Genomic DNA, 22372 nt, shown 5'->3' on the forward strand with positions numbered 1-22372 from the left:
AAAGGGAATGGTAGACCTTGGGTTTGGGGTGCCAACGGAGGTCAGTTGGGTGGCAGTGGAGGGTGAGCCGTAGGGGATCATGGAAAATCTGGTGGCTTTGCCTTTAGTGGTGAGTGAGGTGAGCAGGGCTATGGAGCACAGGGATTGCCTCCACGTCTCTGGCCAATTGTGGGGGCCAGGTTCTGCATGCCCAAGGAGAGGGCATCTTCCCTGAGGCCCAGGGAATGATGGGGGTTCTTTGTTACTCTGCAACTTTGTTTCCTGAGAATCTGTTATAACGCCTGGCATATACAACACGCAAATATATGTTTGAATGAGTAAAAATGAATTCTATCCAAAGAAAGAAAACAGCAAGTGAGAATGTAATGGCCTTGCCAAAAATCCAAATAAATTTCCCCCAAAAGTGATGAAGAATGAAAAGAAGCTAGAGTTGGTCTCTGGGGGAGAAAAAGGATTTTTGGCAAATGTGCAGAAGAACTTATTGTGAAATTGAGGTTTTAGACTGGAAGAAATAAAATCATAAACAGAAAGCTACAAATGTGTAAAGGCTTATTGGAATTGAAATATTTTCCTACCTAGATACGTGATTTCATGGTGAATTTATGATTTGCAAGTAGATTATCCTATTTTATGCTAAATGAGATTCTTGGCTTTATAAAATGTTAAAACTTGGTCATTCGTTTTCAACTAATTTTAAAGGGTTGAAACCATAATGCCCTCTTAATAGGTTTGTAGTCTGGGCGTGGTGGCTCACACCTGTAATCCCAGCGCTTTGGGATGCCAACATGGTGAAACTCCATCTCTACTAAAAATACAAAAAACTAGCCAGGCATGGTGGCAGGTGCCTATAATCCCATACTTGGGAGGCTCAATCAGGACAATGGCTTGAACCCGGGAGGCAGAGGTTGCAGTGAGCAAGCATCACGCCATTACACTCCAGCCTAGGCAACAAGAGCGAAACTAGGCAACAAGAGCGAAACTCCATCTCAAAAAAAAAAAAAAAAAAAACAACTAAAAACCAAAATAGGTGTGTGTCTTTCCAACCTAAAGATACTAAATTACAGAAATCAATTCATTTATCAGTACTTACACCTAGAAACTGGAGAATATTGTGCCTGTATACATCTTTCGATCACAAGTAATTTTTAATTACTTAGGTATCTTTTTAAAAATGTACTTTTATATTGAGTTTAAGTGTTTTGTTTTTTCCCTAAAAGTTGAGATGGACCACTTTTTAAGGTTGCCGCCAGGCATAGATTTCTTTCGATAAATCCAAAAAAGTGCTGGCTGGTGGTCATCTTGCATTTTGAAACGTGTCCTGCAACTACCAGACCATTGTCATGCCCCGTTCTTCTTCTTCTTGTCGTTTTAGTGACAGCTATATTGTGCGTGTCAAGGCTGTGGTTATGACCAGAGATGACTCCAGCGGGGGATGGTTCCCACAAGAAGGAGGCGGGATCAGTCGCGTCGGGGTCTGTAAGGTCATGCACCCTGAAGGCAATGGACGAAGTGGCTTTCTCATCCATGGTGAACGACAGAAAGACAAACTGGTAATGGCAGACATACAACTCATGGGTTAAATTAGTGACAACTGCTTTCTTTATGTTAAATCATAGTCCTCTTTCCTTAACGTATTTTTTTCTTTCTTTCTCTGACTTCAAACTCTTGCAAAAGCTTCAAAAGTTAGAACCCCGGAGCTGGTGCCAAATTGTAAAACGTGACTGTCCTTTCCAGCAAAGTCTCTTTTGACCACACGCTTTATCTGAGATGCTTAGAAGTATATTTGGCTGTTTTATGTGCGTCTTTGATTAAGATGTCTATCATTGTAAAAAGGTATTCAAAACAAAAATGTACTCTTTTATTATTATGAATCACATTGTACTGAGCTGTGAAGTCAGTGTTTTAAAAATGTAGAGTTTATTCATGGAGCATGCCATTGAGGTTTGGATGGTGGCAGGTAAAATACAAAGGCAAGATGTCATCTGACATTAGGCTACTTATAAATAAATGTTTATCTAGCTTTTATTTCATGCCCTAATGAATAAAACATGCTTGGAAAAAGAAAGTAACAAGAAGTAGTGGTATCATACTTCATTTTTTTGTTGTTTGTTTGTTTTTTTGTTTTTGAGTCGGAGTCTCGCTCTGTCGCCCAGGCTGGAGTGCAGTGGCGTGATGTTGGCTCCCTGCAACCTCCGCCTCCCAGGTTCAAGCAATTCTCCTGCTGAGTAGCTGGGACTACAGGTGCGCGCCACTACACCCAGCTAGTTTTTGTATCTTTAGTAGAGACAGAGTTTCACCATATTGGCCAGGTTGGTCTCGAACTCCTGACCTCAGGTGATCCACCCACCTCGGCCTCCCAAAGTGCTGGGATTATAGGCGTGAGCCACCGCACCTGGCCAATACTTCTATAAATTATTATCCGTGCTTATAGATAAATACTTTGGAGAGTAATCATCACCTGCCAAGGGTGGGGAATTGATACTTCATAATATACAGTCTTATGGAGGAATTCAAATGTTCAGTTCTGCGTTATGAAGGAATCTATGATAGGAAGGAAAATGGAATGTCCAAAATCTGTTTTAAATTCATGGCCCTAAACATGGAAGAACACTACTTCTATCTGTATTTGATCATGGAGTGTATACTCAGAAGCCAACAGATGATTCAGAATGTGCAGGATTGTGCAGGATCCCACAGAGAAAATGCAAAGACACCACAAGAATATGTCAGTGTTACATTTGAGACCCTTTGCAGCAGCATCTGTTGGGTTTTATGTGTTAAGTGTACAAATTTAACTTTCTTTTGCAAGCACTTCTTATAGTTTAAAAAATTTACAAAATAGATAAGACAGAACAATTTGTAAATGTTACATATGGGTCAACAGAAATGTTATTTTCACATTTGATTTCATTTCTGAAAATTTAAAGGGAGAAGACAGCTAATTTTAAGAAGTATTTGTTCAGGAAATACCCTATATAATAGTCAAATAATGAAAACATTCTTGTTTATAACATTTTTGCAATAAAAAGCAATGTAACTACATTACCAATAAAAAGTAAAATGACTACCATTTATCTAGCATGTACCACGTACTAAGTACAATCCAGCCCTTCGGTTAGATCTCTCATTGTATCCTTACAGCAGCCTGTATAATTGTAATTGAAGAAATTATGATTCAGAAAGATTCCTTGTTCTTAGTGGCCTGTTTTGGGGTCCTGGAACCAGTATTTGATTCTCTTGTCACTCTGACCCCAAAACTGAACAACCACCCTTAGCCCTTTGATGTAATTTTCCCACTTTGTACTTTTTTAAAAAAAAGACAGGATCTCACTTTGTTGCCCAGGCTGGCCTCCAACTCCTGGGCTTCAAATGGTCCTCCCACCTCATCCTCCAGAGTAGCTGGGACTGCAGACACATACCACTGTGCCCAGCCATATTTTTAAACAGTCGTGTATCTCATTTATTTTGCCTTAAACATTTTCTTTCAAGACTATGATGAAACAACATTGCCCTAACATTCTCATATGAAATTTTCAGCCGGGCACGGTGGCTCAAGCCTGTAATCCCAGCACTTTGGGAGGCCGAGGCGGGCGGATCACAAGGTCAGGAGATCAAGACCATCCTGGTTAACACAGTGAAACCCCGCCTCTACTAAAAATACAAAAAATTAGCCAGGTGTGTTGGCGGGCGCCTGTAGTCCCAGCTACTCGGGAGGCTGAGGCAAGAGAATGGCGTGAACCCGGGAGACGGAGCTTGCAGTGAGCCGAGATTGCACCACTGCACTCCAGCCTGGGGCACAGAGCAAGACTCCGTCTCAAAAAAAAAAAAAAAGAAATTTTCCATGTTGCTGATATCAGTTTGATGTTTCATTATTTGACCACCTCCTTAGTGTCAAATATTAAGGTTCTTCCCCTCACCTCAGTGTTAGGAATATACCTATGTGAATTTTCCACGTTTATTATAGTTTTGGAATAATTTAGGAGGTCATATTTTTATGACTTTTGATACGTGTGCAAGGAGCTGCTACCAGTATTAGAATTTCCTTTAACACATTGAGGGATATAAAATATACCTATATGTATAAAATATACATATAGGTGTATTTTATATACATATATTATATATATGTATATTTTATATCCCTCAATGTGTTAAAGGAAATTCTAATACTGGTAGCAGCTCCTTGCACACGTATCAAAAGTCATATATATACACATATTATATACATATATATACATATATATACACATATTATATACATATATGTATATAAAATATACACATAATATATGTATATAAAATATACACATAATATATGTATATAAATATTTTATATTTATATATTTATAAATATAAATATATGTATATAAAATACACATGTGTATATATAATATATTTTTATATGTATATATAAAAATATATACATATATGTATATAAATACATGTATGTATATAAAATGTACATATAAAATCTTATTGCTTGCTAATGAGACAAAATGTTTTTGTGTTTGTTAAACAGTTGTAACTGTGAATTATCTGTTGATGTCCTTTGTATATTTACTTATCGGGGCCTTATTTTTCTCCTTGATGTGTATGCCCTCTTGCATAATAAAGTTATGAATCTCCATCTGTCATATTTGCTGCAAGTATATTTTTATAATCTGTTGCTTGCCCTTTTAGTTCTTATTTTTATATATATAGCAATTTTTTTCCACTTCTTTGGTCTTTTTGTTTTTAGGGTTATGTTTTTAGAGCTACTTTTTCCTGGTATTTCTATGGTTTGTCATAGAATACTTCAACCTAAAGTGGCCCTTTAGTTTGTCTAATCTAGTCACTGCTAAGACATTACTAGTGCATAGTAAACTTTTACCATTTGTTCCAGGTCCTTCGAGTAAATAACCTCAGTTAAATTCCTGCAACATTTTGAAGGAGGAAGATATTACTATTTCCACATTGTAGTGGGGAAACTCAATGCTCTAAGAAGTGAGCCACGTCCTCGGCATGGGGTGGGCAGTGTCACCAGCAGAGCCAGCGTTTGAGCTCATTTCTTTGCAAAATCAAAGCCTGTCCCTTCACACTAACTTGGCATACTATTAGGGCAGTCCAGTCCCCTGTCCACCCCTGCTGAGTCGTGGACCAACTTCTGTTATTGCGCTATCCTAAAAGTGTGCCTCATCCCCTCCCACATCATGTTTCTCCATTTCCCCACCCCTTTTCCTGTCACCTTTACATTCCTTGACTCCACACTTCTGGGCTTTTATATTCACTAGTACCTAAATCACACACCCATACGTCCTGTTGTACTTCTCTGTCTCTCCATCCCTCACCTTGCCTGTTTCACACTCTGGGAAATTCTGGATTTCTGTACTGAGTGGTACTTAACCCCTCCCCTCACACCCATACCCAGCACACTCACGCACGTGCACACACAGACACACACACACGCCCGTACACAGTCTCCCTCTCTCTCTCTCACCGCCCTCCCCCACCCCCCTCCCCCTTCTCTCTCCTTAGAGATATGATAACTCTTCCTTTGGCCTCTCAAGCTTCTCTAATGCAATGCTAGTGCCCACTGGAGACCATGCGCCCACATGGGAGCTCTGCAAATGTGGTGAGTTATTGAGGAACCCCCCTCTAAAAGGTGGAATGGCAAAGAAAAGATGAAGATTATTTTTAGGATATATTGGATGGATTGTATCAGAGTTCCCAGTATTCCAACTAGGGCACGAAGTGCTCTTTCAGATAGAAACAGTGTTGTCAGTTTTTACAATGTGGTGCAGGTCTAGAATTCCGCACATTGTGGGAGTTTGTTTCATTACATATTGAGGGCTGTTAACTTAACTACCATTGTTTCTATGGGAAAAGTCTCTGTTCCAGACACCCATTCACAAGTAGTCAGATAATTTTTTGGTAAGCTGGGGACAGTCAAGCCTGAGAAATTATATGTAAATTAAAATTTTCTGAGTTGAATCTCATTTTTAGATGGATTAGAGTTTACTCCTGAAACAAATCTTGTGAGAAACCTCTTTATGGAGACTAATCACAAAATCTAAGAGTTTGATCATTCCAGTCGTTGCCCATGTGTAGGTCAGTGAGCATTCTCACATAACATTTGGTGGGAATTTGAGCTGGCAAAGCTCTTTGAAAAGCAATTTGGCAGGATTTTAATTTTAAATGTGCATATCTTTTTACCTAGCAGTTCACATCTAGAACACTATCCTTTAGAAAAAGACTTAAACACACAGAGATTTATGGACAGCAACAGTTCTTAAACTTTTTTGGTCTCAGGATCCCTTTACACTCCAAAATTTTATTCAGGACCTCAGAGAGCTTTTGGTTTGGTGAGTTACAGCTATTTATAACTTACCATATTAGAAATTAAAATGGAAAAAATTTAAAACTTTTGATTAAACAGTATTGTTAATATAAATGACATTTTTATAGCAAATAACTGTATAACTTTTCCAGAACAAAAGTAATTATGAGAAGAGTGGCATTGCTTTATGTTTTTGAAGATCTCATTAATATCTGGCTTACCAGAAAATAGCTGGATTCTGGTATCTGCTCCTGCTTTTAATCTGTAATATATTATTTTGGTTGAAGTATATAAAGAAAATACAGCTACTCACAGAGACGGGGAGTTAGTAAGGGGAGAAATATTTTAATAGCCTTTTCAGACAATTGTAGATATTCTTCTTTGATACTACACTAAAACTCAACCATGTGGAATCTGAAATCTATCAATGAACATTTCATACTCTGTTACATTACCACCCACTGGTTTATCTTTCCCTTTCAATAGATCTTTCACTCATCCCTGATTTTGTAACATCATGCACTGGTCACCTGAAAAATAATGCTCCACTGAGTTAAGCAGATCTTCCAAATGTTGATACATTTTATTCTGTAATATCAAAAAACTACATTTCTTAGTATTGCCACTAACTCATTAATATAAAAAAAACTACATTTCTTAATATCGCCACTGACTTGTTAATATAAAAAAAAACTACATTTTTTTAATATTGCCACTGACTCATTAGAAAAGTCTTTAAGTACCAGGAAGCTGTCTAGAATTCTAATTTATGCTTGAAATATAGATAAGGATGTAAATTGCAGCATTGTCTTCAAGGTCACCAATTCTTACTGACATAAATGCCCGTTAGTATGGAGAATGGTTGAATAAATCTAATATATCCATACAGACAAATTAAACAATTATTTTTACCTTCCTGTATCTCTATGACATATTTTTAAGGAAAATAAAAAGCCAGTTAAAAACAACTTATAGGTGTGGCTACATTTAAACACAGTTACCCTTACCCAGAAACTTACGTGTGTGTATATAAAGAAGCCACAAAATGGAAACTGGGATTGTGCCCGCTGTACTGACAGTGGGGAACTCGACAGAGAGGGACGTTGACCGTGGAGGGGAGAGATGAGTAAGAATGGAGTCCTCATGTCTTCAGCTAATACTTAAATCTCCCACAACATGTATTTATCGTGAAGTTTTTTTTTTTTTAAAGTCTCCAACAAGAACATAATCTTTTTTTTTCTCCTTATGCATCTTATTTAAACGGGTATTTTTTAAAGCCTTTCTCAAGTTTTAAGTTAGTGTCTAATTGTGTGTGTGCCAAAACTTCACCAGAGAGTTTATATCTGTTAGGAAGTTTAAAGCATCTAAACTTTTTCATTTTTGTCTTTAAACTTAGATACATATGATACTATTTTGCTTTAGAGGACATAAAGAGATGGTATCTGTTTTCCCCCCTCACTTAATTTAGGTGGCTGAACTTATTTTACTCAAACTTGTTTTTTTTGAGACAAGAGTCTTGCTCTTTCGCCCAGGCTGGAGTGCAGTGGCGTGATCTCGGCCCACTGCAAGCTCCGCCTCCTGGGTTCACACCATTCTCCTGCCTCAGCCTCCCGAGTAGCTGGGACTACAGGTGCCCGCCACCACACCCGGCTAATTTTTTGTATTTTTAGTAGAGATGAGGTTTCACCGTGTTAGCCAGGATGGTCTCAATCTGCTGACCTCATGATCCGCCCGCCTCGGCCTCCCAAAGTGCTGGGATTACAGGCATGAGCCACCACGCCCGGCCATTTTACTTAAACTTTTCTAAGAAAATGTACCTTTGGAATAATTTCAAAGTTAGAAAATATCAACCAAAGACTAATTTTTTCACCCCCAAAATATGGAGAAACTAGGAGTCTTTGTATTTGTATTTTAGAATACAAAAAGTTTATTTTGAGACTTTGAATTGAGACTATTAAATTCTAAAATAGATAACATTTGTTAGTTAAATTCTTGATTATTTGGATTTCCCCAGTGTGGAATGGGGCTGGGCTGACATTTAATCATTGTGCTATTCTTAGGGAGAAATGGCTATAATAAGCAATTTAATCATAAATAGAATTATGGGAGGGGACTGTTGTCTGATCTCAATACAATGTAATAAATTTAACTGCTTGGGACTACTATTTGATATGCCAATTTGAATATTATTCTCATTTTTTTATTAAGTTAGGGAACATTCATTAGACAACCCTTAATTTATTTCGGTTTTCCTTTTGTTGAGACAGAGTCTCACTCTGTCACTTGGGCTGGAGTGTAGTGGTGCACCTTCTCAGCTCACTGCAGCCTCAACCTCCCAGGCTCAAGTGATCCTCCCACCTTAATCTCCTGAGTAGCTGGGACTACAGATGTGCGCCACCACACCCAGCTAATTTTTGTATTTTAGTTAGAGACAGGGTCCTGCCATGTTGCCCAGGCTGGTCTCAAACTCCTGGGCTCAAGTGATCCTCTTGCCTCAGCCCCCAAAAGTGCTGGGATTACAGGCATGAGCCACTGTACTGGCCTCCTTCTTTTTGCTTTGATCTATTCTTAGAATTTGTACTTATTTAAAGATATTCTCTAATTTACATGTATACTAATTTAGGCAGGTCTTTACTCTTGTCCTTCATTTAGTCTAAATTAATAAGATCACATTGTGGTAAATGCAGATCTTTGCTAGAACAAGTTTGGGCTATTAAAACTTAGCAAAATCATTATGGTGTTTGTAATGAAGCCATAGGAATAAATATTGTAAGTAATTTGAGTTTTTTAATGAATAAAGAACGAAGTTTACATTCAAATTATTGCAATGTTTCTTTTCTATAATGTTAAATAAATTCTAGTATCTCTATCAACTGTGCTAGACACAGAGGGAGTTATTTTATAATCTTGACTTTTTGTAGTCTAGTTAGGGGAACAAGACTAATATACATGAAACTGTTAGAGAATAGTTTGAAATCAGGCACTAAATTGTGAAGATGACAAGGAGGAGAACTGGAGTACGTATAAAACTTGACAGGGAAGATACACTGGACAATGAGTGTGAATTAGGTTTCTCATTTATTAAGTGTTTTCAGAGCATGTTCTTGTTCTCATTGATAACATTGGTGTTCTTTCCATCTTAGAGATAAAAAGATCAGTCTACTCATTATAACTCAGTAAAAGCCAGTTCTGAGACTAAATTGCTAGAAACTTGAGGATTGTTCTATTAATCCAAACATAAAGTTAATGGAGACCCAGATCAGGGTGGCAGCAACTGAAATGGGGTTGATATAAAAGCTGTTGAAGGAAAAATGAAATGGACCTGGTGATTAATAATACAGGAGATAGGCAGAAGAGGCAAAGATGACCACAGAGATGATGAGCCAGAGAAAAAGAGTAGAGAGGGATTGGTATTGCCAGAAGTTGGGAGAGGAGAAATATTAGAGTAAAGTTAATTTTTCAACTTTTGGAATGCGTAGCCTCAGGGGAGGGAAGTTAGATGACCATCAATACAAAAACCCCAACATGAAAGCAGTAATCTGAAATACAGCAAAGACCCAAGACCTGGGCATCAGCTTAGTGCCTTGCAGCCAGGAGGAAGAGGAATGAGTGTGATGAAGAGAGTGTGGTGAAGGGGTACAGCCAGGACAGTGGGGAGCAGCGAAGATCGGATGGTCAGCAGCCAAGCAAAGCCTCCTTTCCAATTGGAGAGACTCACAGATACGTGAAGGCAGGGGTTAGAGGGGTTTTGGTAGTTGCCACCAATGATGGTTCCTAATTAGACTTCTGTAACCAGACATCCTCATTGCTGTTCCACTAGTAACCAGCCTGTTTGTTTCCATCCTTCAGGTGGTATTGGAATGCTATGTAAGAAAGGACTTGGTCTACACCAAAGCCAATCCAACGTTTCATCATTGGAAGGTCGATAATAGGAAGTTTGGACTTACTTTCCAAAGCCCTGCTGATGCCCGAGCCTTTGACAGGGGAGTAAGGAAAGCAATCGAAGACCTTATAGAAGGTATTGAACTTGTCGCTGCATTCTTAGTGGGACTATGAAAATGTTCCAAATTCTTTTTAATTCCAATAGTCTACCATCATATACTTGTGGTTTATTTGCGGGAGGGTTTGGGACCATGTCAGTAGATGCCAAAACTTTTGGAATATCCAAGGAGAGTAATTAAAGTGATAATGCAGGGAAAAGGAGATGGGTTTCAGAGTAAGGAGTAATCTCAATTGATTTTTAGACTCTGCTGTGAAAAAACAGGCAGGTTCTGGATTTCCATGTGCATGTATTTTTTACTGCTTTCACCTTGTCCTGACTATTGAAACGGCTTTGGTCTGGTCTGTCTTGGCTCAGAAGTAGAGAATGGATTCTGGCGGGCCCAGAAGGCTCCTGGCCTGCCCACTGTCCTCCTGTAATCAGAGGCCCAGGGTGTACGGCTGCCACTGAAAAGGAAAGGGATCTGTGACCTCTGGAGCCCTGGTTCGGTTTAGGCCTTGGTCTATGGGTAAGTGAGTAGTAGGCATTGTGTTACATCTGATCATGGCCTGGAGGGCCCTTAGGCAGTCAGTTCTCATGGTGGGCTTGGCTAGAGCCCACACAGATGCAAACACAAAAATTCTCCACTGCAGCACATCTAGGTATCAAATCAGAGGGTTAAAGAAGTCATAGACAGGGCCCTGTGAAAAAAGAAATATCAAGCAAGGCATGTTAACACCAAATTCAGATCTTGGGGAAATTAATCACAAAAGGATGTATGTTTCATTTGCTTAAGAAATAAAAGTGTTCTGAAGTCATTTTCTTCATTGTGGATTTGGGGGAAGAGGAAAAAAAGCAAGTCTTAAAAGACAAATTACTTAACCTTATAATCGGTAGTAAGACAAATCTAGCTAGAACATGAATCCATAAACAACTATGAGATAGCCAAAAAGAGATGATAAAAACCAGTGTTCAAATCATAGGTCTGACATAAGTGGCAAATATTTAAAATGTTATTAAACATAGCTTTTTCATGTTTAGAGAAAAAACAGCTCCTCTATTATTGATAGACGTCCGTATTGTGTCCATGTACTTAATTGCACAACATTTCATTCTCCTACTTGTCATTTTTTTCTCCATATACATACTATCTAGCTTTTTTTTCCACCAGTTTTCCTAGAACATTGGTTGGTTGGAGTAATTCAGAGTAGAGAGAACTCCTGAAAGACCAGTAGGAGTTGCACAGAACATATTATGGGACTGTTGTTTTTTCTCTTGCAGTCTCTTGTTGGAAATTTAAGTATTTCTCATCCTTTCTGATCAATTCTTTTAATTTCAATTTCATGTAATAGCAAAATATTTTCTTTTTCGTTTTTTTTTCCTTTTTCTTTTCTTTCTTTTTTTTTTTTTTTTTTTTTTTTTGAGATGGAGTCTCCAGCCCAGGCTGGAGTGCAGTGGTGCGATCTCAGCTCACTGCAACCTCCATCTCCCGGGTTCAAGCGATTCTCATGTCTCAGCCTCCCCAGTAGCTAGGATTACAGGCGCCCGCCATCACACCCAGCTAATTTTTGTATTTTTAGTAGAGACAAAAATTTAGTAGAGACAGGATTTCACTATGTTGGCCAGGCTGGTCTTGAACTCCTGACCTCGTGATCTGCCGGCCTCAGCCTCCCAAAGTGCTCGGATTACAGGCGTGAGCCACTGCGTCCGGCCAGCAAAATACTTGCTAAATGCATATTTTAAAAGATCTAACCAAGAAAAAGAAAAGATAGAGAATAAATTTCCCTTTTTGTATATCTGTCACTGATGCAATTTTAAATATGTGTTTCTTTTGGCCAATTAAGTTGATCCATGAATTATTGTCTGCTATTCAGCGTGATGGGGGGAAATAGGGCAGTTGTACCTGATTCGCATACCAGAATGAAGAAAAAGGTGAACAAGTAATTACATGGAACTCTAAAGTCCAATTGGTTCCATGATGGAATAAGGAGGGTTTTCTAACAAGAACTGTAATTTTGACTTGGAAAAACAAAGCAAACTCACTGATGCCTTGGTATTGCAAGAGGAAACCCCCTTGCACAGGTGTCCCCTTAGAAGGGAGCCCACAATTTGGGATTTAGAAATAGAATATCTCAATTCAGAACTGGACACAGCCATACAAGCTATTGAGCTAAAATGCCTTCACTGGTAGATGAAAACACCAGAGGAGCTAAGTCCAGTTTACACAGTGAGATTGTGGCAGGTCTCACTTAGGCGTTCCCCGTCCAGTGCTTTTCCCACTACACAACTGGGACCTCAAGGTCACTACAGAGGCTGGGCTCGATGCATGTCCCTCAGAGGAGCAAGCAGCCTCTCCCCTCACCTCCTCCACAGTACCTTTCTGTGTACTTATTCTCTAGCAGCCAGTGCAGAAGTTTGAGAGATTAATTGGGAACAACAGTAGGCAAAGTTAATTTAGGGAACATCCTGGCAAGAATCAATTAAAGAAAAGTAAATTAAAAGCACTCAATTCCCAGGTAACTTGTTTCTGTTGGTAATTGACATGCAAAAAGAATGGAATGTGGTTTTATTAAAATATCCTTTTTTAAATGGTTAGATTTTATGTATCCTCTTGGGAAACACTATTTATTACATTTTTGTCTTTTTAGGTTCAACAACATCATCTTCCACCATCCATAATGAAGCTGAGCTTGGCGATGATGACGTTTTTACAGTAAGTTTCCTTTGTCCTTTGCTTTCCAGATTAGTTGTTGAATAATCAAGAGAAAGGTTTTGTTTAAGGGCATGAGGCATACTTTGCAATGTGGCGTTTGCTGTTGCTGTTTGGATGGCATCAGAGCGATCTCTGTCTTAACTACAGTTTTTCTTGGGCTGGGTTTGTCCCTGTTGCTCACGCTGCAGTGGTGTCATCTGCCACACAGCACAGCAGTGTCAGCTCTCCCAGGTCTGTGCAAGGTTCTCTTAAAGTCTTTGCTCAGATTTAGGATGACCAGCTGCCCTGGTTTGCCCAAGTCTGTCCTGGTTTTAGCACAAAATGTCCCTAGTCCTGGGAAACACCTTAATCCCAGGCAAACCAGGACAATCGCTTGCCCTCTTTGGAGTCTTCTGTGAACACGCTTCCCTCCCTGGCATCAAGGAGGAAAGCCAGCAGTATCTTTCCTGATGAGTAATTAAACATCTGATAAGAAAGGCCTGAAGGCTGACTTAAGGTTAGGCCCAAGTGTGCTAACGCAGGAAAGGGCTTAGCTGTTTTGACACAGCTTGAGTTAATGGGATGTAACTGGAAACAAAATGATTTCTCAGCTTGCTGCTTCAGTTAAATCCTGTGCTTCTAGAAGTTAATTAACAAATAGTTCATTGCCTGCCTGCTGTGTGCTTAGAGCAGCAAGTTACGTGGGACAGCATTTTCTTTCTTTCCTTTTTATTTATTTATTTATTTTCAAAGATGGGGTTTCGCTGTATTGCCTAGGCTGGTCTTGAACTCCTGGGCTCAAGCAATCCTCCAACTTCAGCCTCTCAAAGTGCTGGGATTATAGGTTTATAGGCTTTAGCCACCACGCCCAGCCTGGAAAGCATTTTCAAATTCTGGGCCTTGACCCACAATAAGAAATACATGTATGTTGTAACCCAGAACATATATATCAATAGATACCTAAACCAAATCATATTTCATCCTCGCATTCTGGATTTTTTTGTTTCATTTTCTTCCATTTTTTATTATAAAACTTTTCAAGCACACAGAAAAATGTAAAGAATAGTACAGTGAATGCCTGCATACCCTACACCTAACATTCAGCTGTTATAATATTTGGGCACATTTGCTTGATCTGTGCAAGCGTGTGTGCTTATACACACACAAATATTTTTGTTGTTGATCCATTTGAAAGTAAGTCACCTCTCATACTTTAGCATGTATCCCCTGAGGTTCACAAAGGAATTTCAGGGCAGTGAAACTACTCTGTATGTCACTGTAATGGCAGATGCATGTCATTATACATTTGTCCAAACCTGTAGCATGTATAACACCTGAATCCTAATGTAAACCGTAGCCTTTGGGTGATAGTGATGTGTCAGTGTACTTCATCGATTGTCACAAATGTACCACTGTGGTGGGGATGTTGATAATGGGGGACTTTGCATATGTGGGGACAGGGGAAATCTCTACTTTCCACTCAGTTTCGCTGTGAAACTAAAACTGCTCCAAAAAAACAGTCTAATAAAAATAATTTTTAAAAGAAATCAGGCATTTCCGTGTGTAAACACACCACCATTACTATCCCTTAGAAAATTAATAAGAATTTCATAATGTCATCTAATATCCACTTCATAGTTCCCCAGTTGTCCCAGGAGTGTCTTTTGTAAACTGGTTTTTATTTTATATTTTAATATATTGGGTGCAACCCATTAAACTTGTCTCCCGTTGTACTCATGGTTTGCAACTGATGATTTGAAAAACCATTACCTTGGGCATACAAAGGTATGTGAGCCATGTCTCCAACCCTCAAAGAGATCACAATATGGTTTGCAGAAATGAGACTGACCCATGGGAGGCTTACAGACTGTGAAAAGTAGTCTGGTTGAGAGATGAGGGAGGGACATGGGATCAAAAAAGTCCTCGCTGGGGGTGAGTCTGGACTGAACCTCTCAGTTGCATTTGAATGGGGTTCAGGAAGGGGCTTTGAGAACTGGGAGCCATAGGGGCAAAGGTGGAAGCAGGGGTGTGCGTGGTGCGTAGCCTGATCATTACCGACCCAACCTGACTTGAACTGAGTGTGCAGAGGGAATTTCAGGAAATGAACTCAGTTGTCCTTCCTTGGATTGGCTGGTGTGATGTGGCTCCAAACAGGCTTCCTATAGTGCTCCGAGCAGATCCTCTCAACAGTTGGCATGTTGCTTACATCTGTTCCTTTGTCACGTTTTGAGAGACAAACAACAACAGGCGGGTTAAAAGGTGGCTTCCTGTGCTCCAGAGCAAACCTGTCATTCGCAGCTGCTTCCCAGCTACCTGCCAGAAGTGATTTATAGAATCAGAAGAGGGTGAGGGGGAAAGGGATGATGGAAGCCAGAATCCCTCCTGGTTTTGTCCTTTAATCCACAGGGGATCCATGTGCTACTCTAGGCTAACACCAAATGCCTGGAAGAAAGTTCAGAAGCAGCCCTGCTGCTTCCAGGCACTTGCAGACTCACTGCAGAAAGAGCACCACTTAATTTCTTGTATTCTGTATAGACCCTGGTGTCTGTGATCAATTGCCCTCATTCCATTTGTTTACAAACAAGGACCTATTAACAATAGTACCTCCTTTCCCTAGAAAAGCCCAGTCATTAGGCCATTGACTCTTAGGAACACACTCCATGGGAAAACGGGTCATCGGGGCTTACAAACCAGGTCCCCCTTCGTTTACGAGCTCCCTGTCATTAGATTTTCTGTCCTGAAATAATGAAATGTCTGGACCTAGAGCCAGGGACATGAGCACTGCTTTAGCTCATGTGTAGTCTACAGCTGCCCAAAGTGTGGTTGTGTTCTAAAACTTTACTGGTGAGACAGATATTTAGAACTTGGAACTCAGTGCAGTTGTGTCTAACGACATCCCAGCCCCCTCCCATCCACCTCAGGTGTTGTCTAAGGCATGGATAGAGCACGTAGTTAAAACCAAAGCACCGAGACAATGTTGGTTTTGTCCTAGATGGGCTTTTGGGTATTTGCAAGTTGAGTTTCTTTTCATTCTTAAGTGGAAAAATGAATTTGTTGAATTTTGCACTTATCAAGGTTTCATTTACAGAAGTAAAAGGGCACAGAATACAACATCTTCCTTTTCTTGAAGAGTTTTTTTCTACCTACTCTATCCCCAACAAACATTAAAGCTGAGGGCAGATCTACCAGTTTTGTAATGAATGGGGTTCATTGACTGGCTTTCTAAGTGTTTTCTTACAGGCGAGGTGGCATGTGATCCCTGTGTTTGGAGTCTGAAGAGAGGCCTCCATTCTAAACTGGATTCTGCTTTTAGTTAGCTGTGCTTTGGACTCAAAACCTTCTTGGGATGGACATATTTCCTTTGAGTCTCCATTCACTGGCCCAAGGGGAGGGGAAGGAAAAGGATAGTGATGTGGAACCATTACTGTCCCTGGCACTTTGCACTGCACTCCTACATACGTGACTGCATTTGGTCCTCACAGCTACCTTGTGAGTACAGATCGACACTTCCATTTTTGCAGATAAAGCCACCACAGCTCAGCGAGATGAAGTGACTTGTCCTCAGTTCCACCCTCTGCTCTCCCAGAATGCAAGCCCGTAAACTGCTTGCTGCCTTTCAGAGAAGCTTAAGAAAAGGAAATAGTTTTCCAACTAAGTTTCAGTACATTTTACATGGTCAGTATACCAGATTCCTTTTATTGCAGAAAAGCTGCCTAAATGATATGCATTTAAACTGGTACATTGGCTTAAGACTTCAGCCATCTCTTTGCTGGAGGTCTGAGGTTCCCCTGTCCCTGCTTGAAAGCCCCAGTCTCATTTTAGAAGATCAGTTGATCAAAAATATTTTCTGGTGTCCTTATCTTTAGAATTAAGGGATTGGGCCAGAGGAGGGAAGGGGTGACAAGTAAAAGAGAAAATAGTTTGAAAATATAAATTACTTCTACAAAGTTCAGTGAAACTGATCTATGGTGGACAAGAAAAGCAAAAATGGGCCGGGCACAGTGGCTTATGCCTGTAATCCCAGCTGCTCCGGAGGCTGAGGCAGGAGAATCGCTTGAACCCTGGAGGCAGAGGTTGCAGTGAGCCGAGACTGCACCATTGCACTCCAGCCTGGGCGACAGAGCGAGACTCCGTCTCAAAAAAAAAAAAAAAAAAGAAAAGAAAAATATTTTTGGGAGGGCAGCCCTTCACGTTTTGGTTGACCCCAGGGAGCAGTGCATTCCATAACTACTGCTGATTGAGACCCAACACAGGGTTGGGTGTCAGAAGAAGGTCTCAGAAGATGGGGTGGGGACTCCTTTATCTTCTAAATGACAATAACTCTCAAGCTCACATTACGCTGTAAGAGGAGGATCTTTTTATCAACATATAATACCTATAGTGGCTAAATTAATTAGATGTCTAAGGATCTAAATAAAAGCTTTGGAATGCTCTCAGTTTCAGGAAGTCCCAAGGCATTTTGCAAGCCCTACCACTTGTGTCTTGCTTCGTTTACATATATATCATCTCATCTTTTTAAGCTGTGGACAGTGAGACACTTTTATTTCCATTTTATTGATTCATACAGAGTATTTATTCAAGGTTACCTGAAACCCAGCCTTCCTGCTCCCATCCCCTCAGTCCGTCCCTCCAGTGAAGCCAAACTGTGGGTTTATCAGAGTCCTTTTCTTTCATATCAACATATCATCTAACTTTAAAATTTAGAGGCCGAGCATGGTGGCTCGCAACTGTAATCCCAGCACTTTGGGAGGCCGAGCGAGGCAGGAGGATAGCTTGAGGCCAGGAGTTTGAGACCAGCCTGGGCAACATACAGAGACCCTGTCCTGTCTCTACATAAAATTTTTTCAAAAAAATTAACCAGGCATCATGATGTGCTCCTGTGGTCCCAGCTACTTAGGAGGCTGAGGTGGGAGGATCTCTTGAGCCTGAGAGGTCAAGGCTACAGTGAGCTGTGATTGTACCACGGTACTCCAGCCTGGGCAATACAGCAAGACCCTAACTCAAAAAAAATTGTTTTTTTAAGAAACAAAACTTTTTACAAATTGTTTTTGTTGACCTGGCCTGGTGGCTCACGCCTGTAATCCTAACACTTTGGGAGGCCAAGGCAGGAAGATCACTTGAGCCCAGGAGTTTGAGACCAGCCAGGGCTATAGTGAGACCCTATTTCTTTTTCTTGGTTGGTTGGTTTTTGTTGTTGTTAATTTCACAATGAAAGAATCCTCTAGGTCCTAGAGAGAGGATAATGTCCTAGAGTCTAGGACAGAGTGAGAGTCTTCTCTCCCCCAAAGCCCCGCCAGCAGCTGCCTCAAACCGCCTGCTAGCTGGGATTGTGAAAGAATACAGGTCTGGCCTACTTCCTGATCTGCTGCCTCTTTGAAAGACAACACCTGGAACCAATGTGGGCCCTCAGGACAGATGAGCGGGAGCTACCTGTTCCCAAAGACCTGTTGACAAAATGGCAGACGACTTCCTGTTTGCCAAAGGAGAAAGGACTGATCATAGGTTTCTCAGCCTTAGTAGACATTGTGGAGAAAATCTTGCAACTCAGCCAGTCTGAGCCAGTAGCCTTCTGAGACACTCTCAGGCTGAGGTTAAGAAAGGAACGAATATATTTATATACGGGGTGGGGGGAGTTGTAAATACTTATATATAAAATGAGAATCTCTTGCAAAAGGAAGCATATTGCCTTAGTTACATCAGCTATTGAGATATATTTTGGTGGTAGATTGCAGCAAAAATAATGCAAATGTAGTCCAAACTACTAGTTAGCTACCTTTAAAAATTCGAAATAGCAGCAGCATCTGTAGACAAGGCAGAAATTCTACTTAATCAATCTAAATTAATCCTATAACTTTTTTTTTTTTTTTTTTGAGACAGTCTTGCTCAGTCACCTAGGCTGGAGTGCAGTGGCACGATCTCAGCTCAATGTAACTTCCGCCTCCTGGGTTCAAGTGATTCTCCTGCCTCAGCCTCCTGAGTAGCTGGGATTACAGGCACCTGCTACCACACCCAGCTAATTTTTGTATTTTTACAAAGATATTTTGTATTTTACAAAGAGGGGGTTTCACCATGTTGACCAGGCTGGTCTCGAACTCCTGACCTCAGGTGATCCATCCCCCTTGGCCTCCCAAAGTGCTGGGATTATAGGCATGAGCCACTGCACCTGTCCTAATCCCGTGGTTCTTGAATCAACTAAGCAACGGGCTTAGTCAAACTCCTCTAACCTGTAATGTTCTTAGGAGCAGGTGAGAAGCATTGCACATGAAATTATTAGGCTCAAACAGACCTTGGAAATCATCTAGTTCAACCCCCTCATTTTACACAAGAGAAAACTGAGGCCCCCAAAAGTTAAACAGCTTGTCCAAGATATCTGGCCTGGCCTGAAATTGAGGTTTTCGAATCTCCCTGTATAGTGCTATTTTTGCCTAGCAGTGCTACATGATTTCTGAATAATGTGGTCTAGCTCCTTAAGCAGTTTCTTAACATTGTTTTCTATGGCCCTATTCAAAACACGTAGGCCCATTGATCTCCCAAACGGGCTGGTCAGAGAGGGCTTGGCTCTTTGCAAGATTCTGTGATTTCTGCAGTCAGCCCTTGTGTTCCTGGGAACATGAGGATGATGAAGTGGCTGTACTTGTTTCCTTGCCTCTCTAGAGGAGGGCTTTGTCCCTTTTATCTCCCTCCCTAAGAAGAAGGAAGAAATTATACATTGCCAGCCCTCTAATAGTCTCACCCATGTACTGGATGGGAGCATCCTACTTGAGAAGGCTGTGAACCAGGTGCCCCTTGATAATAATCCCAAGTGTCCTTGAGAAAACAGCCCAGCCACACCTTTTCTTTCCCATAGCGATTTTTGCCAACTGCTGCCTCCCTGTCCTCTGCCCCTACCCTCTTTTAGAAAGCAAAGGTTTAGCAGCAAAATGTAGAGGACTTGAAGGGATGCACATAGTACTGAAAAGACCTGCAAAATGTGAACGTTAAAATCTGTCCGGCTCTGCTGGGCGCGGTGGCTCACGCTTGTAATCCCAGCACTTTGGGAGGCCGAGGCGGGCGGATCACGAGGTCAGGAGATCGAGACCACGGTGAAACCCCGTCTCTACTAAAAATACAAAAAATCAGCCGGGCGTGGTGGCGGGCGCCTGTAGTCCCAGCTACTCGGAGAGGCTGAGGCAGGAGAATGGCGTGAACCCGGGAGGCGGAGGTTGCAGTGAGCCGAGATTGCGCCACTGCACTCCAGCCTGGGCGACAGAGCGAGACTCCGTCTCAAAAAAAAAAAAAAAAAAAAATCTGTCCGGCTCATCCTGAAGACACAGAAAGTGCCCCCAAAAACTCCTGGGTCAGCAGCCAGGATTCCATCCCAGAATGGACAATTTAAGCAACCTGTCTCCTCAGCTGGTCTGGCCTGGTGGTTCCTTCCCTCCCTCCTTGAGCTTCCCTTGGTCAGAGAGGTGGCCTTCTACATGAAGAAGGCTCATTCTTGGACCCGGGGCATGTGAGCTGCTGCACTTGCTTCTTTATGAATTTCCCAGTAAATCAAGGTCCCTCCATAAGAGAGGGAAGAGTAGCCAAGCTTCCAAGAACAGGAGATCATATTGTACAAAAAAGGCTCATACAGCAGGAGGGAGCTGGCTCAGGTTTAACCTGAGGTGTTGCCCTGTTAGTCTCCTTTCTCCATTCAGGCCGATTCCCACCCAAACCAGACAGCATTGACCTTGGGGAAACTGCCAGTCCATTAGTCCAGGCAGCTTCAGCCCAGTGTCTTTTGCACTCAGATTTTGATTTATTGTCAAGCCATCATAACATTAAGGTCAATTATTATTTTTTAAAATTCTGTCTCAAGTTTTAAAGCTCCATGGAGTTGCTCTCATTTGTTGTCAAACTGTAGAGAATTATGGGAAATATCCGAATTCTCAAAATAAGTACAGCCTGTGTCTGTAGAATCCGGCCACTGGAAGCCTGCTCTTTTTTGGAGATGTTGATCAGATGTTCACTAATAAACTTGAGCCCCCTTTTCTTCCTCTGGTCTACCCATCTAGAATGCTATGACCCATCTCAGACACACCCCTCTGGGAAGCCACCTGACTCGGACCAGTGCTCTGAGGCCCATGCCCATTGGTGTGTGAGGACTGCCCACCTGGCCTTGCCTCTGCCCATGCCACATGGCATCTCCCCAACAACATGGTCATTTTCTGTGTCTGAGCCCACATCCCACAAAGCACCCAACCCAAACCCAAAAACCCTTCTCGGAAGGGATGGATTTTTTTGAGACGGAGTCTTGCTCTGTCGCCCAGGCTGGAGTGCAGTGGCGCGATCTCGGCTCACTGCAACCTCTTCCTCCCAGGTTCACGCCATTCTCCTGCCTCACCCTCCCAAGTAGCTGGCACTACAGGCTCCCACCCCCACGCCCAGCTAAGTTTTTGTATTTTAAGTAGAGACGGGGTCTCACCATGTTAGCCAGGATGGTCTCGATCTCCTGACCTCGTGATCCACCCACCTCGGCTTCCCAAAGTGCTGAGATTACAGGCATGAGCCACCATGCCTTTAGAAACCAGGTCACACAAAGCTTGTTATTTGCTACTCAAAGTATGTGGGTTTTTATAGTAACCATAGAAAAATTTGACAGTGGGCCAGGTGCAGTGGCTCACGCCTGTAATCCCAGCACTTTGGGAGGCCAAGGCAGGCGGATCACCTGAGGTCAGGAGTGGGAGACCAGCCTGGCCAACATGGCGAAACCCTGTCTCTACTAAAAATATAAAAAATTAGCCAGGTATGGTGGCACGTGCCTGTGGTCCAGCTACTCAGGAGGCTGAGGCACAAGAATCGCTTGAACCCAGGAGGCGGAGGTTGGGGTGAGCCAAAATCGCGCCACTGCACACCAGCCTGGGTGACAGAGCGAGACTCTGTCTCAAAAAATAAATAAATAAATCACATCTAATATCTGGTAAAAATCCTTAGCAATCTAGAATAGAAGGAAACTTTTGGAACTTTATAATCACTCCAATTACCTAGAAATATTGTATCTAATAGAAATTCATTAGAAGTAATTCTATCAAAGTCAGGTTCAAGACAAGCAGGGCACTGTCCCCTCTGTTTTTCCATGTCATGTTGGAAGCCCCGGCAAAAGATGCAATGAGATAAGAAGAAGATGGTATAAATACTGGAAAGGAGGCCGGGCACGGTGGCTCACGCCTGTAATCCCAGCACTTTAGGAGGCCGAGGCAGGCGGATCACGAGGTCAGGAGATCAAGACCATACTGGCTAACAAGGTGAAACCCCGTTTCTACTAAAAATACGAAATATTAGCCGGGTGTGGTGGCAAATGCCTGTAGTCCCACCTACTTGGGAGGCTGAGGCAGGAGAATGGTGTGAACCCAGGAGGCAGAGC

At 41.5% G+C, this 22372-nt stretch overlaps 1 protein-coding gene across 3 annotated transcripts in view; it reads left to right on the plus strand.

Annotated features, from left to right (window-relative positions):
- Positions 1 to 22372, plus strand: part of SPRED2 (sprouty related EVH1 domain containing 2) — a 124153-nt gene that overhangs the window by 90013 nt on the left and 11768 nt on the right. For all 3 annotated transcript variants that reach the window (XM_032176585.2, XM_032176584.2, XM_032176586.2), the window contains 3 exons: positions 1373 to 1550; positions 10166 to 10334; positions 12944 to 13008. In XM_032176585.2, the coding sequence (XP_032032476.1) occupies positions 1373 to 1550; positions 10166 to 10334; positions 12944 to 13008 (412 nt within the window). The remainder of the gene's footprint in view (positions 1 to 1372; positions 1551 to 10165; positions 10335 to 12943; positions 13009 to 22372) is intronic.

Source organism: Hylobates moloch, unplaced genomic scaffold (genome assembly GCF_009828535.3).
Source record: "Hylobates moloch isolate HMO894 unplaced genomic scaffold, HMol_V3 SCAFFOLD_15, whole genome shotgun sequence".
NCBI classification, from domain to species: domain Eukaryota; kingdom Metazoa; phylum Chordata; class Mammalia; order Primates; family Hylobatidae; genus Hylobates; species Hylobates moloch.